Consider the following 15,158-nt stretch of genomic DNA (forward strand, 5'->3'; position numbering starts at 1 on the left):
TCTGCCTTTCAAGCAGGCAGAGAAAAGGACATGAAATCAAGATTTAACATCAGGATCAAGGATGCAAAATCAGCATGGTATCCACAGATGACCATATCCTGAAGAACATCAGAAGACATTCTACCTACCGAGGGATTCTTGGTTCTCTCTGAGCTTGGTTGTTTTCTTGCAGGTGTTTCATTGGCCACAGGTAACATCATCAGTGCTAATTTGGGTAATTAAATGTCTACAAGAAAACAACCAAGCTCAGAGTGCACCAAGGACATTTAAATCCTGAGTTACAATATTTTCCTTTATTGATTCTCCCCAGTGTACAGTTTTTGCCTGTTCAGAAAACAACACAACACAAAGACACTGGTAACCTCCAATTGCCATAGCTTCTCTTAGGTTCACCAAATATTTAGCTTCATCAAAATATATGGGCTAGATAGGGAACACCTTGCCTTCTGGAGTAGACTGTCCCAATATACTTGCTAATTAGCACTTCACTATAACAACAATGCAAAATAAGGGCAAAACATTTAGAATGATACAACAAACATAGCATTTGTGGTGCCGTCCATTAAATGTTTAAGAGGTGGAGGTGTTGCAAAGAATGTTCATCCTAAGGCCTTCATTTATAGATAACAAGGAAAGGGATTTGTGGGTATCTGACCATAAAGCCTGGGCTAGAGTGGTGGATTCACAGCACTAGGTCTCAAGCAGCTTTTGGCGGGTGCTTATGGCTTCCCTAATCCTCCATGTTATGTATGTAAATGGTGTATATGTAAATGTTGTAAATGTAAATAGACCTATGTAAATTTAGCAATTTACATACCAGCCACGGATTGGTTGAAACCACGGGCAGGAAATACAAACAGCTGTATAAGCCGCACCTCTACAGGGAAAAAGGTTTAAAAGAGGCAACCCAACCACGCGGCTCCCAGTCTTTGCCGTTACCCATTCATTCACAGGTCTTTAAATTGCTACATTTCAGACAGTTCTTAATAAAATAAGAATTAGACTACAACGGGTCTGACCATTATTTCAACTATACCACTCCATGTTACTGATTCAGCAGCTATTGCCATCATTCCTAATTTATCAGTAGCCCAGTGACTACAGATCAATTATCATGGATACTTATATGTGCGTTTTTGAGTGTGAATGTATACATTTATGAAGCGTGCATGTGCAACTGTTGTATGACTTTCTAAGTCTATAAACACAACCCTTCCCTAAATCTAAAAAAGGTTGCCACTCCCTGCTCCATGCTTCTTCCCTACTATCACTAGTGATGTTTCTAGGTCCAAAGTATGTCTGGTGTCAACTTTAATTACGAGGTAGGAGTGCTATTTCCAGGGTTGTTTTTTTTAAAGTTATTTAGTTATCACCAACACAAGCACATATATCCTAATCATGAAATCTAAGAATCTTGGTAGAGCCTAGGCAGGGTCCACATTATACATATGGGATTAAAATATTTAAACCTTGCCTTATGTTAGGATCGATATTTTATTTTAAAAGAGTAAAACAAAAGAATTTAATAAAAAGAAACTCGAAATCTATGCATCCTTTAAGAATGGTGCAGAAACTGTGATAGGGAGGGGGGAGGCTGAGAAAAAAAAATGCTGAAGACAATCAAAAGCCATCGGTGGGTGAGTCGGTTTATCTCAATTTAGTTCAAATGAAGAGAAATCTGGGAAGATTTTGAGAAAGGACAAGGCTGCATAATCTAGTTTCCATTATCACTTGTAGCCAAATCAACACCAGAGAACAGACCTCAAGCTCAGGAACCATGTGAGAGTGATAGCCTCACAGCAGATCCACTAGGGCTATAGTATCCATCCAAGTAGACAGTTGTCCCTCATCAACAACATCACAATCTTCCTTCTTGTGCTATGGATTATTCAGGTAACCAGTCCTTGTGGATGCTGTCAAAGTCCCTGATGAAGACAATGTCTTCAAAGGAGCTAACAGCAACCCAGCCATGTGGGATCACTCACGAACGCAAATCCTAGAAAGAAGACTTGGACAAATATTCTCTCTGGGTGAAGTGACACCGTATGGAGCCATGTACCTCTTTTTATTTGGGAGCATAAGCAAAATGGGGATAATTACACATACATGTCAAGTGATACACAAACATCCAATAACATAACTTCAAACATGACATATCTTTGAGTTCTCCCTTTCCCCCCAGATATCGCAAACTAATTTCCTAGAAACACTTCCTCACAGCAAATGTTTCCCACACCTAATTTCTCTGAAGCCTTCTGCCTTATCACAACCAATCTCCTTAATCACCGTCTCGTCCTGTGTTTGCTTCAGGCAATGTAGATCTCCCCCTTTGATCGTATAACGTCCTGTCTGGAGTGATGTAAACTTGTTTATCAGTGAGATGTTTATTGAGCCCTTTTGTTTCCCTGTTGCAAATTTACCAGAGATAGACTAAGCAGTTAGTGCCATCCTATCCTGGCTTATAATAGAATCAGGGTAAGCACAGCATTTTTATGCTAGAGGTCCAGATATATATAATATGATATAATCCTATTCTAACATTTTTATGCTATACTGCAACAAGTCCTTTCTGCCCACTCCCTGGAAAATATTTCATGCTTGACATGCTAACTTCAGCCTGCCTCTGCAGTGAGCTAGCTACGAGGCCCTGCTGAGGACTCTTCAGAGAATGGTAAGAGGGGGTCTCCTCCCACCCCAGTAAGCATGCACTGTGGATAGGCTTATGGTCGAAATAGCCTTAAGCAGAATGTCCCTAATGCTGATATAACCCAAAAGCAGCCTGAAGTTATGGAAAATCAGTTACCTTGAAGAGAAGTCAGGGGATTGTTGTAATTTGAAACCAGTAACTGAGGCAAACTTGGAATCAGCAATGGGGCAGCCAAATTCATGCCAAGGTTTACAGCCAACTCAAGGATATGTGATGTAAAGCAGTAGTATTCAGTAACACAGAAATGCCTATGATTTTAAACTAATAAATAAATAGCAATAGCATTTAGACTTATACACTGCTTCACAGTGCTTTACAGCCCTCTCTAAGCAATTTACAGAGAGTAAGCATATTGCCCCCAACAATCTTGGTCCTCATTTCCCCCAAAATAAGACATCCCTTGATATTAAGCCAAATCGGGATTTTGAGTGCATGGCAATAAGGCCAAGTGCTTATTTCAGGGTTCAAAAAATATAAGACAGGGTCTTATTTCCAGGGAAACACAGGTAATATAGGATGGTTGGTTGTGATCTGGGGTTGGGCTCCATTAAGTTATTAGTATCCTGGTGTCATTTGATCAACTTTTGCAACTTTCTGACAAGCAAAGTCAATACGAAGCCAAATTCACTTAAAAACAATGTTAATATCTTAATAACTGCAGTGTTTCACTTAATAACTGTGAAAAGAAAGGTCATAAAACTGAGCAAAATTCACTTAACAAGTGTATCTTTATTATTTATTTATTTTGTCCAATACACAACAATACACAATGAAGGTTATAGAGGTTATACTCGAGTAAAATATATTAGAGAAAGAATAGAAGTGAAAATTTAGGAATAGAATATATCAATTAGCGAATAGAAGGATATTATGAGAGTAGTATAAGGGGATTAGAATAGAAGAATAGTAGATATGATATATGAGATATAGGAGAGATATAGGAGAGATATAGGAGAGACAATAGGACAGGGGATGGGAGGCATGCTAGTGCATTTATGCATGCCCCTTACTGACCTCTTAGGAATCTGGAGAGGTCAACTGTGGATAGTCTGAGGGTAAAATGTTGTGGGTTAGGGGAAGATACTACGGAGTCCAGTAATGAGTTCCATGCTTCGACAACTCAATTACTAAAGTCGCATTTTTTACAGTCCAATTTGGAGCAGTTAATATTAAGCTTGTATCTGTTGTGCGCTCTTGTGTTGTTGCTGTTGAAGTTGAAGTAGTCATTGACAGGCAGGACATTGCAGAATATGATCTTGTGGGTAATGCTTAGATAATGTCTAAGGCATCGTAGTTGTAAGCTTTCTAGACCCAGGATAGTGAGTCTAGTTTCGTAGGGTATTCTGTTTCGGGTGGAGGAGTGAAGGGCTCTTCTGCTGAAGTATCACTTAACAATAGAATTTCGGGGCTTAATTGTTGTCATAAATCAAGGACTACCTGTATAACTGTCCTTTACACTTCACAGTTTTGCAACTATCTTGAGAGAAACTTGAGTGTGATGACAGTGCTTGAGAGTAGAGGAGAATCATTGATTGATTGCTAGACAAGGGTTACCTCCTTCTCAAAACATTTTAGTTGTTTTTAACTTGTCATTCAATAAGAGAGCAGATCTTCTCATAGATCCTAATCAGAATATAATTTTAAACCTTACATACTCACCTCTACTTTTCCAGAGCAATCGGGGTACTTCGGATCTCTGGGCACTTCACACTGGTCCCGTCGGCCTTCTATGGCTGTAGGAAAGAGGGAGGGAAGTTGGAAGATGATATGAACAGCATATTTCATATCATTGAAGCAACCAAACCACACTGTCCTTTGAAACAGCCTGTGTTCATTCCCCCACATCCAACACAGATGCTCCGCCAAATAGAAAGAGGAGGAAAGGAGGAAAAATGTGTTTCCTTTGCATTTAAATGTAAGCAAATTAAATTCATTCATATGGATAGTAGAATTATTTATTTATTTGCTTTTCTCCAAATATTACTCTGCAGTTTTCCAATTAAAAAAACCTACAGAAATACGCATACACATTTTCAGAATCTGGAACTAGCACAAGACTTTTCCTCTTGGGCATGATTTTCTCCCTATAGTTAGGGATTTTGATTTTTCTTCTAAATATTTTGAATGTTTCATTACGAAAAATCATTTTTTCAATAGTGACACAGATGGTTTCCAATCTCTGTTTTTCTCTCCACATTTAAACCAAATAATCATAAATTATGCAAAAGCTCCAATCCCATAAAACCATAAAGCCCAAATTAATGTGGAAGATGATTTACTATAGGTTCCAACAAGTCTTAAATGATGAGATTCCTTTTCTACATGTTATTTATCTATTCAATCAGTATTATTACATTGTATATACTGTATCTATTAAAATAGACTGGTCTAGCTTTTAAAATGCTGAGCTCTTACTGGGATACTTTATGCTTTTTACTGGAAAACACTTCAAATTCCTTTATTAGAAATGTGGCAGATGAAACTATGGGAGCATGCAGCAATCTCCAAAATATTTCAGACATGAAAAAAAAAAACCCACCCAAGTCTAATACTAGTTTTCATTTAATCTGGAAACTATGGAGTGCAATCCTGTGCATGGCCATTTGCCGCATCCAAACTTTGAATTTTTAATGTAAGAAGTTTAAATTCTTCAATTATGTCAAATTATTTTTATAGCTTATCTAAAATTTGACATAAATAGCAGTTAAATATGTCAGTTCTGAATGTGATAGTGTTAAATTACCATGCAACTCTCTGTGTATTTGTTTTAAATCAAGTTGAAAAATAAAAGTAAAACTGAGATGTTTTTTCTAATGAAGTACAGTAGTTTGAATTTTCTTGTAATTATATCTGATAGTACACTGCAGTTTTCAGTTTTTCAGTTTATCTCTATTTTCTGTCTATGTATCTATCCATGCAACCATCCATCTATCCATCCACCTACCCACCCGCCCACCCATCATCCATATCTATCTATCTATCTATCTATCTATCTATCTATCTATCTATCTATCTATCTATCTATCTATCTATCTATCTATCATCTCCCAGGCCCAACCTTCTGGTTTTTACAAGTTAAAAAATTTGTCCCAGCCCCTTAATACAGATTTTAGGGCTAAAGAATACTGAAGTTGTAAAAACTTTTGTTTTAATAGGTTTTGGTTCAGATCTCATTACTACTTTTGGATAGAGAGATCACATGTGTAACATCCTCTCTAACCAGGTAACTATACTGAATGGGAAGAACTTAATTCGCAATATAAAAATCAATGTGACTCACATGATGTGTTCCACCTTGAAAGGTGCAACCCCCTGAACATTTAAAGATCTGCTTCCTTCCATTGTCCAAAACTTGCATTAAGCTTGCAGCAGAAAAAAAAAATTAAAAACGAAACAAAACTGCACTATCATTTTTAACTGCAGTTGAAGCCTAAAGGGAGGTGTAGCATGTTCCATGGTTTCTTTTAATTTGGCTTCTTAAGCAACACAGATGATTAATGGTTGGTCCAAATTTCATTTTTAGCAATTTGTCATCCTTTGAGGTTGTGTCTACTGGACCCTACATTTCTAAAAGCATCTTTAAAACTCCCTCAAATGTGCAAATAACAGCAGAGATTTATGCTAATCACTAATTAACTTACAGGCCATCAATGAGACAAATAATTAGAAGCACACAAATCTTCTAGACTAGATGAAATGTAAACAAATTCTATCTCCTTGAGATATGTGCCAATGTCCTATACATAACCAAATTGAGGCTTTGTTCATGCTTGTCTTAGTCATTCTTTCAGCTTTAGCTACAATCATACCATGATTGCAGTTCTTTGACCAAAGACCACAGCAGGCTCCAGAATAACCAATTCCACTTTGGTAGTCAAACAGAGAAGGAATCCTCCTAAACTTGATAATTTTGCACCAGGCCAACTTTCAAGAAGGCAAACAAAGAGGGGAACTGCAAGGTGTAGAGTCAGTAGAAACTAAGGAACAATATCAGTCTCAGCTAGGACATGGGCTTCTACATCGCCTCACTGAAGTGGATCCATGATGTTAGGTGTGCTACTAGACATACTGGAGTACATCTGCCTGTTCCTGCATAGCACATGCTTAGCACTCACCAGCAAGCTCCACTTTGGCATGATCCATTATTCATACTAAAGAAAGTCAGCAAGGCCTTTATCAACTATTTATAATGTGCTCCATTTGTTTTCATGACTAGTTTTCTGAAACTTATGTAATTATTCATGTCCCTAATGTTAAATAAGGTCATTGCTACTCAGCTTTATTAAGAACCCTATCTGCAGATTAAAGATGGATGTTAAAAACTGATATTAAAACAGCCACCGGCTACAGTTTATTGGCTCCTTTGCATTCTCTCTTGCCTGGGGAGAGATGGGAGCCACAGCTATTTGGAGCCACTGGGTGGACAAAGAACATTGAGAGGAAAATTGTTAATATTTAATATTTGAGGGTCACCACACAGTAGCTTAGTTAGACAGGCAGTGCTGTCATAAAGTGCTGTCGCATCTGCCACATTAATCATCATAATGAAATCCATTGGCAATTGCAAAGATTAAGTCTTTGCTTCAGGAAGGCAAAGGTTTCATTTCCAAGTCTATATCATACGATTAAAAAAAGCTTTTTGAAAAAACAGAAAAGGCAGAAGAACAGTGTTTGAGATGTGAGTGAACCCCTGATTTAAACAACACCCTAGGAGCCAATGGACCCTTTGGATTGGAATTAATTTCCTTAAGGTTCTCCATGCCCCTTTCTGAAGGTGCAAAGGTCAAAGGGGAGAAATGGGGTTCAGATGATATTTTAAACCAAAAAAAAGGTAAAAGATTGGAATTGGGGTGGAAGTGAGGGTTGAACACAACAGAAGACACTGGGTACAATGATGTGGCTCCCATAACATATTCATTTTATATAGCAACTAAGGCTTTGGTTGAACCTGCACTAGATTAGCTGGCTGGAGAATTCTGGGAGTTGAAGTCCACAAGTCTTAAAGTTGCCAAGTTAGGGGACCACTGCACTAGAACTTCAAGTTCTCTCTGGAACCCCAATAGGTCCACCTGGTGCTTCAGCCAGACAAATTACTCTTTTCTCTATGCAGCAGAGGTAACCACAGAGAACTTCTAGCCTAATTGGAAGTAATCTCTCAGTGACAAGGGACGGATGGCTACATCTTCAAATTATACTACATACTATATTCAAGAAAAAAGACTAGGTATGTCCCCATTATGAAATGAGATCAGTAATCTGAGTCTTCGGAGAGGGGCGGCATACAAATCTAATAAATAATAAATCTAATAGATAAGAAAGATGTTAAATAAATATTATTTTTATCAGGAAGGTATTAAAGGCCACACAGTAATCCCTAGACAGATTCCTAGCTCATTCCCTGTTAAATTTCTATCTTATAGTTAAGGCCTTTCTCCTTCAGAGGACTTTTGGGAATAGAATCAAAGGATGATGCTACCCCTGAGGCTGTTGATAGACAGGATTATAATTAGTGTTCACTATTCTTGAAGTTTTTATATATTGCTTTTACTCTTATTTTTATTATAACGGGAACCTGTAAGCCACTCAGGAACTTTGGATTGTTGCAGTACAGAAGCTTGAGTAATAAATAAATAAGTAAACAATAAATAAGGACATAACAGAAAGGCTTCCCTGGATACTGAATTAAAGACTAGTTAGTGTTCTGTCTGGGTTCCCCCAGACCTCAACACCAACTGGAAAAAACAGCCAGACACGCTGGTAAAAGCAACAGTACTTTATAGCTTGAAAAATAAACACAGAGAAAAACCTGTTCTTCCCAACAGGCAGGTTAGGAGACTTTACAGCAGAGTCCTGATGTCCAGACAATACAGCAAACTTCTTGGTGGCACACCCACCACTGTAGAGCATAAGACCCCCACCTTTTCCCCCCAAGGTTTCAGTAGTCAAAGTCACAAACCAGAATTCCAAGATGCCAAAGATCACAGCCAGGTCCCAGGACTCCCAAAGATAATACTCCACAAGCCAGGAAGGGTGGGTCTGCCTTTTAGCCTTTCCAGAGAGCACCACACCCAAACCCAGCTGTTGCCTCTTTAGTGCTGAAAGTACCTAGCCAATTGGTCCCTTCTTTGTGTTGCTCTTCTCTGTCGCAGATCGATTATTGCTTGTGCATTTTCCTCTAAGGAATCCAGGCTGCTTGCTGGGGAGAGCTCCCTCTCGGGGGCCTCTGGCTGTTCCCCCTCTTCCTCAGCCTGGGATTCCTCCTCCTCGTCTGCCTGCACCTCCTGTTCCTCATCCTCCCCCTCTGAGCAGGAAACCGACAGAAGATCAGCCGTTCCCTGAGGGGCCTCGGACGGAATCACAACAGTTAGTGGACACTTTTTTGTGGATAGAGGACCTAAATGCTCCATGTCCCAAGCTTGACAACCCACAGCTTAATACATAAGCCTGACATGATTTCTGGGATAATTGCCCTGTTCAATTTTAATAGCAAAATAAGAAAGACAGAGCAACTATTGTAGGTGCGGTTGATTAGCTCAGAATGAAAGTCAGCCTGAAAGAAAAGACTATTATAGGCATGGATTATGGAGATCAGGAACAACAGAAAGCAAAGTTGATGAGTCCGCATGGGATTTAAGGCACGTATTTTAATGGTTCTGTTGGGGATCATTTTCTTCAGTGGCTCAGTAGGAAACAAACAGAATCACTGTAGCATGATTTCCCCAGGATTATGTCTTTTAGCATATCCATCCACTAAAAGGAGGTGATACACACAGTGAGGAACACTGAAGAAAGAAGTAGGACGAAGGTGTCCTCAGGATATGCATCTGTTGCCAAGGGGACGGGCTCCCTCCCTCATTCCCCTCCCTTCCACCGTGTTGCTGCTGCTGACTGAGGAGATGGCTTGGCAGTTCTAACAGTGAGGATTACACCTGGTGGTGTTTGACATTCCACCTATCAATGGCTTTGCAGATAGTAACTCTTCCATCCCCATCAGAGTCAAATGAGGCCAATGTTAAAAGGGTCTTCTCTCCTCCTCCCGCCCCTATGTGCACAAAAGCTTCCAAAACAGAACTGAATGTGCAAATGTCCATGATCTAATTTCCACAGTTTGAAACCATGTGGAAGAAAGATTTGATTATGAATGTTCTTTTCACTTAATCTGTGCACATTCCATTTTTCTAGTCTAGAATTAAAATATGCCAGCAACCACTTGGCTGTAACCATTCATTCCAAGCCTAGATTGCCTGATATGTGATGGGTTTATGATCTGTACAGAATCTAAACATGAAAGAGATTGACTCTTCATTACTCAGATAGCCATGATATGGTTCCACATAAAGAGCTGATAGATCGTGCAGAATGCAGCTGCGAGAGCAGTCATGGGCTTACCCAGGTATGCCCATGTTTCACCATCACTCCGCAGTCTGCATTGGCTGCCGATCAGTTTCCGGTCACAATTCAAAGTGTTGGTTATGACCTTTAAAGCCCTTCATGGCATCGGACCAGAATATCTCCGAGACCGCCTTCTGCCGCACGAATCCCAGCGACCGATTAGGTCCCACAGAGTGGCCTCCTCCGGGTCCCGTCAACTAAACAATGTCGGTTGGCAGGCCCCAGGGGGAGAGCCTTCTCTGTGGCGGCACCGACTCTCTGGAACCAACTCCCCCAGGAGATCAGAACTGCCCCTACTCTTCCTGCCTTCCGTAAACTTCTCAAAACCTACCTTTGCCGTCAGGCATGGGGAAACTGAACATCTCCCCCTGGGCCCGCTGAACTTATGCATGGTATGCTTGTGTGTGTGTATGTTAGTATAGGGGTTTTAAAAACTTTTAATATTTTAATTAATTGGATTATGTATTGGATTGTTTTTTCACTTGTTGTGAGCCGCCCCGAGTCTTCGGAGAGGGGCGGCATACAAATCCAAATAATAATAATAGTAATAATAATAATAATAATAATAATAATAATAATAATAATAATAATAATCCCTGGATAGTTCAGTGGATTTGCAGCTGGCTGAAGCGCAGACATCAGAGGGTTGTTATTAATGGTGAGTATTCTGAGCAGAGCCTGGTTACAAGCTGTGTGCCACAAGGGTCTGGTATGAGTCCTATTCTTTTTAATATCTTTGACTTTTGCCTAAACATACACCCTCACAAAAACCATCTTAATGAAAGGACAACCAACTATAACTTCAAAAATGCCAATTATGACCTCATCGAAGCCTACCTCTCACCTCTCGACTGGCACACAATTTTCTCTGATTGCATCACTACTGAAGACCACTACAATATGTTTTTACTTGAAATCCAAAGAGTCATCAAATTATACGTACCACTAATATTCACCAAAACTAAGAAAAACAAATTACCCATAAAAATAAGAAAGCTCCAAACCAAAAAAAGAACTCTTTGGCGCAAAAATAAAGCAGGCCATGTTTCAAACTTTAAAAGCCACTATAAAAATTTGTGTCACCAAATAAAGACTGAATGTACCAATTATCACATCATCCAAGAAGAAAACCTTCTATGGACAAAGTCTACTTGTGCCTTCTACAACTTTGTTAACAATAAACTCAAAAACTCTAGACCCATCCCACCCTTTAGAGGACCAAACAACATAGACCATAATGATCAATCAGTCAAAGCCAACCTCCTTAACATCTTCTTCAGCTCAGGTTTTGTTAACAACAATGGCTCATGCCCAACATTTCCTAATCGCACCACAAATAACCTCAGTGATATTACACAAATTGATTTTACAGAAGATAACATTAGAAAGGCATTACACAACCTAAAACCATCTTTATCTATTGGACCAGATGGACTATGTGCATACTTTTTTAAAAAAGCTCTCCTCCACCTTGGCTGAACCTCTGAGCATAATTTTTAATAAATCCTTCAGTACTAGCTCCCTACCCACACTATGGCCACTTGCCACAGACATCCCTATCTTCAAAAAAGGAGATCCAAGCAACGTTGAAAATTACAGACCTATCTCCTTGTGTTGTGTCATCTGCAAAGTTATGGAATCAATCATAAACCAATCCATTACACTCCACCTTGAAGCTAATAACCTACTTTCCAATAAACAATTTGGTTTCAGAAAAAAATTATCCTGTAATCTACAACTCTTACACTGTAAAAACATTTGGACCACTCAACTTGACCAAGGTAATCCAATTGATGCAATCTATATCGACTTTTGAAAAGCCTTTGACTCAGTTGTCCACAACAAACTTCTTCTGAAACTCAAATCCTATGGCATCTCTGGACTACTACACAATTGGTTAACAGCATTCCTATCTAACAGACAACAAGTGGTCAAAATAGGAAGTGCCACTTCTCTTCCTGCTCCTGTTAACAGTGGTGTCCCTCAAGATAGTGTTTTAGGACCCACAGTATTCATACTATACATAAACGATCTTTGCAAGTGCATCACTAGCAATTGTGTTCTCTTTGCAGATGATTTCAAACTATTTAATACCACCGACAATGCTGCTACCCTTCAAAAAGACCTTGACCATATAGCAGAATGGTCTAAAACCTGGCAACTTCAAAACTCCACCACTAAATGCTCTGTCTTACACATTGGTAAAAAGAATCAGAATACTAAATATAAACTTGGAGGAATTGAACTTATTGATAACCCTCAATCTGTCAAAGACCTTGGAGTACTCATATCCAATAACCTAAGTCCTAGAGCCCACTGCAACAACATTGCCAAAAAGGCTTTTAAGAGTTGTTAACCTAATCCTTCGCAGCTTCTTCTCTGGTAATTTTGAACTGCTAACAAGAGCTTACAAAACATTTGTCAGACCAATCCTAGAATACAGCTCGCCTATATCTGACATATCTGCATATCTGACATCAACACAATTGAGAGAGTCCAGAAATATTTCACAAGAAGAGTTCTTCATTCCTCTTCTCACAACAAAATATCTTACTCCACCAGGAAAGTGAACACAAAAACAAGGGGGCACAAGCTGAGGTTAGTTGGGGGAAAGATTAGAAGTAATGTAAAAAAATATTATTTCACTGAAAGAGTAGTAGATCCTTGGAACAAACTTCCAGCAGACATTGTTGGTAAATCCACAGTAACTGAATTTAAACATGCCTGGGATAAACATATATCCATCCTAAAATAAAATACAAGAAATAGTATAAGGGCAGACTAGATGGACCGTGAGGTCTTTTTCTGCCGTCAATCTTCTATGTTTCTATGTGATAGCCATGATCTTAAGCCTAATGTGAAATGTAAAGCACAAATAGCTTATAAATCATAACAATGAGAAAGACATGAACTACATTAGAAAACAAAATGAGCAAAGCAGATAATTGGCTAATAATCTCTGCATGGATATCCATGGAGATTCTCAGTCATTCAGGTCATGGTTGTCCCAAAAATGCTTTTTCAAAAGGCAACTGGACTTTATTTTTCCTTAAAGAAGTTTTGCTTCTCATCTAAGAAACTTCTTAAGTTCTGAAAAAGCTTCTTGCATGAGAAGTCTTGGAGGAAAAACAAAACCCAGTTGCCTTTTGAAAAAGCCCCTTTGAAACTCTATATGGATATAGAAGGAAAGTAGGGGTGTGTTATATCAACTGGAAAAGAGGATCTAAGTAAGTGGCTTCCTTCCACAAAAGACCAAATTGCTTTCTTCTCCTGTAACTCCACTGTGTGGAGAAAGTTTCAGTGATGGCTTAGCCAGTTGAATGGTTACTTGGAAAGTAGATTTGGTTTAACTTTGTGTGCACTTTATCTAAGAGGTTATAAAAAGGTTATTAAAAAATATCTAAAGATATAGGCATAAATACCCTAAGTAGAAACAGAAGACATGTCATCACAGTTAGAGAAACTGTGACAGGTCTGTTTGCTGCTGATTGGCAATCTCAAGTCATCATTTTCCTTTCCACCGTTGACCACAGAGATTTTCGCATAGAGAATTGTCTCCTTTATTATAGTATTCATATTCTTCTATTCTACTGTATATCTAATCCATTATGTCATTATGTCATTATATCATGTCCCTTAGGTTGCAATAGTGCAGTAGTACGAGACATGGCAAATCATATCTATTGCACCTTAATACTTAATACGAGTGGTGGTGGGTAGGCAGCTTAGATCTACACAAAAGCACTACAGCATAATAGACTCATATTCAGTTTGTTCAATGTACTGTACTGCATAGAAACAAAGATACTGGCTCCAGACTATTCTTTTCACACCTGAAGGTGTTCTTACATTTTCCATTAAGGAGACTGTTGCGAAGAATCTGGTCCACCTTCATTGCAATGTCTGAGACATTCTGAGCAATTGCTTGAATCCTCTCCATCAGACCAGCTGCTGGATGGAACCTAGGAAAAGAAAGACAAAATACAATCCATGTTTCATTTTTGGTGGGCATCTCAGATTGTCAGGAAAGAATGGTGAAAGTACTCGCCTCCTGAAGCAATAGTTCTTCAAAGCAGAATAGTCAATTACCAGAAAAGAAGAACACTGAGAACTAGAAACATGTTGATACCAAGAGAGATAGATCTAAATTTTCATTATTTGGTACCTATAGAGAGAGTCTTATTTTTGGAGGACAACAGGACCAGTGGCCAGTTTGTTTCTAGCCTTGCCCACATCTTCTCCAAATGCTCTTTTTTTCTTATTTCAATTGAATTGCTTTCTAGCCATTTTCGCTTAAAGCTACAGTACTTCAAACAGTGTATCTCTAAGAAAACATAAAATTCAGAACTACCGGTATGTGCCTGCAAATACATATTTATCTATCTATCTATCTATCTATCTATCTATCTATCTATCTATCTATCTATCTATCTATCATTTATTAGATTTGTATGCCGCCCCTCTCCGTAGACTCGGGGTGGCTCACAGCAACAATAAAACAATGTACAACATACATATATACATACATACATACATACATACATACATACATACATACATACATACATACATACAAACATACCATGCATAAACTGTATAGGCCCGGGGGAGATGTTTCAATTCCCCCATGCCTGATGGCAGAGGTGGGTTTTAAGGAGTTTGCGAAAGACAAGGAGGGTGGGGGCAGTTCTAATCTCTGTTCTCTGGTACACTTGTCGGGAAGGTATGACCGTATTGACTGTGTAGCCAATGAACTCATAGTAGCAAAAATGAATTGGCTTCTATGTTAGGTGAAACTCACTTGCCACCCCCAACAGCATACCAGCTGTTTCAGAATGGGTCATATTCCGATGTCATGCTAAGCCAGAATTCCGCTCTCAATTGGTTCACACTGAAGCTTCCTAAGATAAATGCATTTCAATATCTTGTTGCCAGATTGTTTTAGACTCACTGAGTTTATGATATGTTCTCTTTATTAATTCAAAGTAACTTTTGTACCCCACTCTTTGGTCACAGAGACTGCAACGCTTCAATGTAACATCTGGTTTATAACTTTAGA

At 38.9% G+C, this 15,158-nt stretch overlaps 1 protein-coding gene across 1 annotated transcript in view; it reads right to left on the bottom strand.

Moving 5' to 3' along the window:
• MGAT5B (alpha-1,6-mannosylglycoprotein 6-beta-N-acetylglucosaminyltransferase B) overlaps positions 1-15,158 on the bottom strand; it is a 174,670-nt gene that overhangs the window by 123,489 nt on the left and 36,023 nt on the right. The window contains exons 2-3 of the mRNA XM_070739842.1: positions 13,949-14,061; positions 4,367-4,440 (exon numbers count right to left, since the gene is read on the bottom strand). Coding sequence (XP_070595943.1) covers positions 4,367-4,440; positions 13,949-14,061 — 187 coding nt within the window. The remainder of the gene's footprint in view (positions 1-4,366; positions 4,441-13,948; positions 14,062-15,158) is intronic.

Source organism: Erythrolamprus reginae, chromosome 2 (assembly GCF_031021105.1).
Source record: "Erythrolamprus reginae isolate rEryReg1 chromosome 2, rEryReg1.hap1, whole genome shotgun sequence".
NCBI lineage: Eukaryota > Metazoa > Chordata > Lepidosauria > Squamata > Dipsadidae > Erythrolamprus > Erythrolamprus reginae.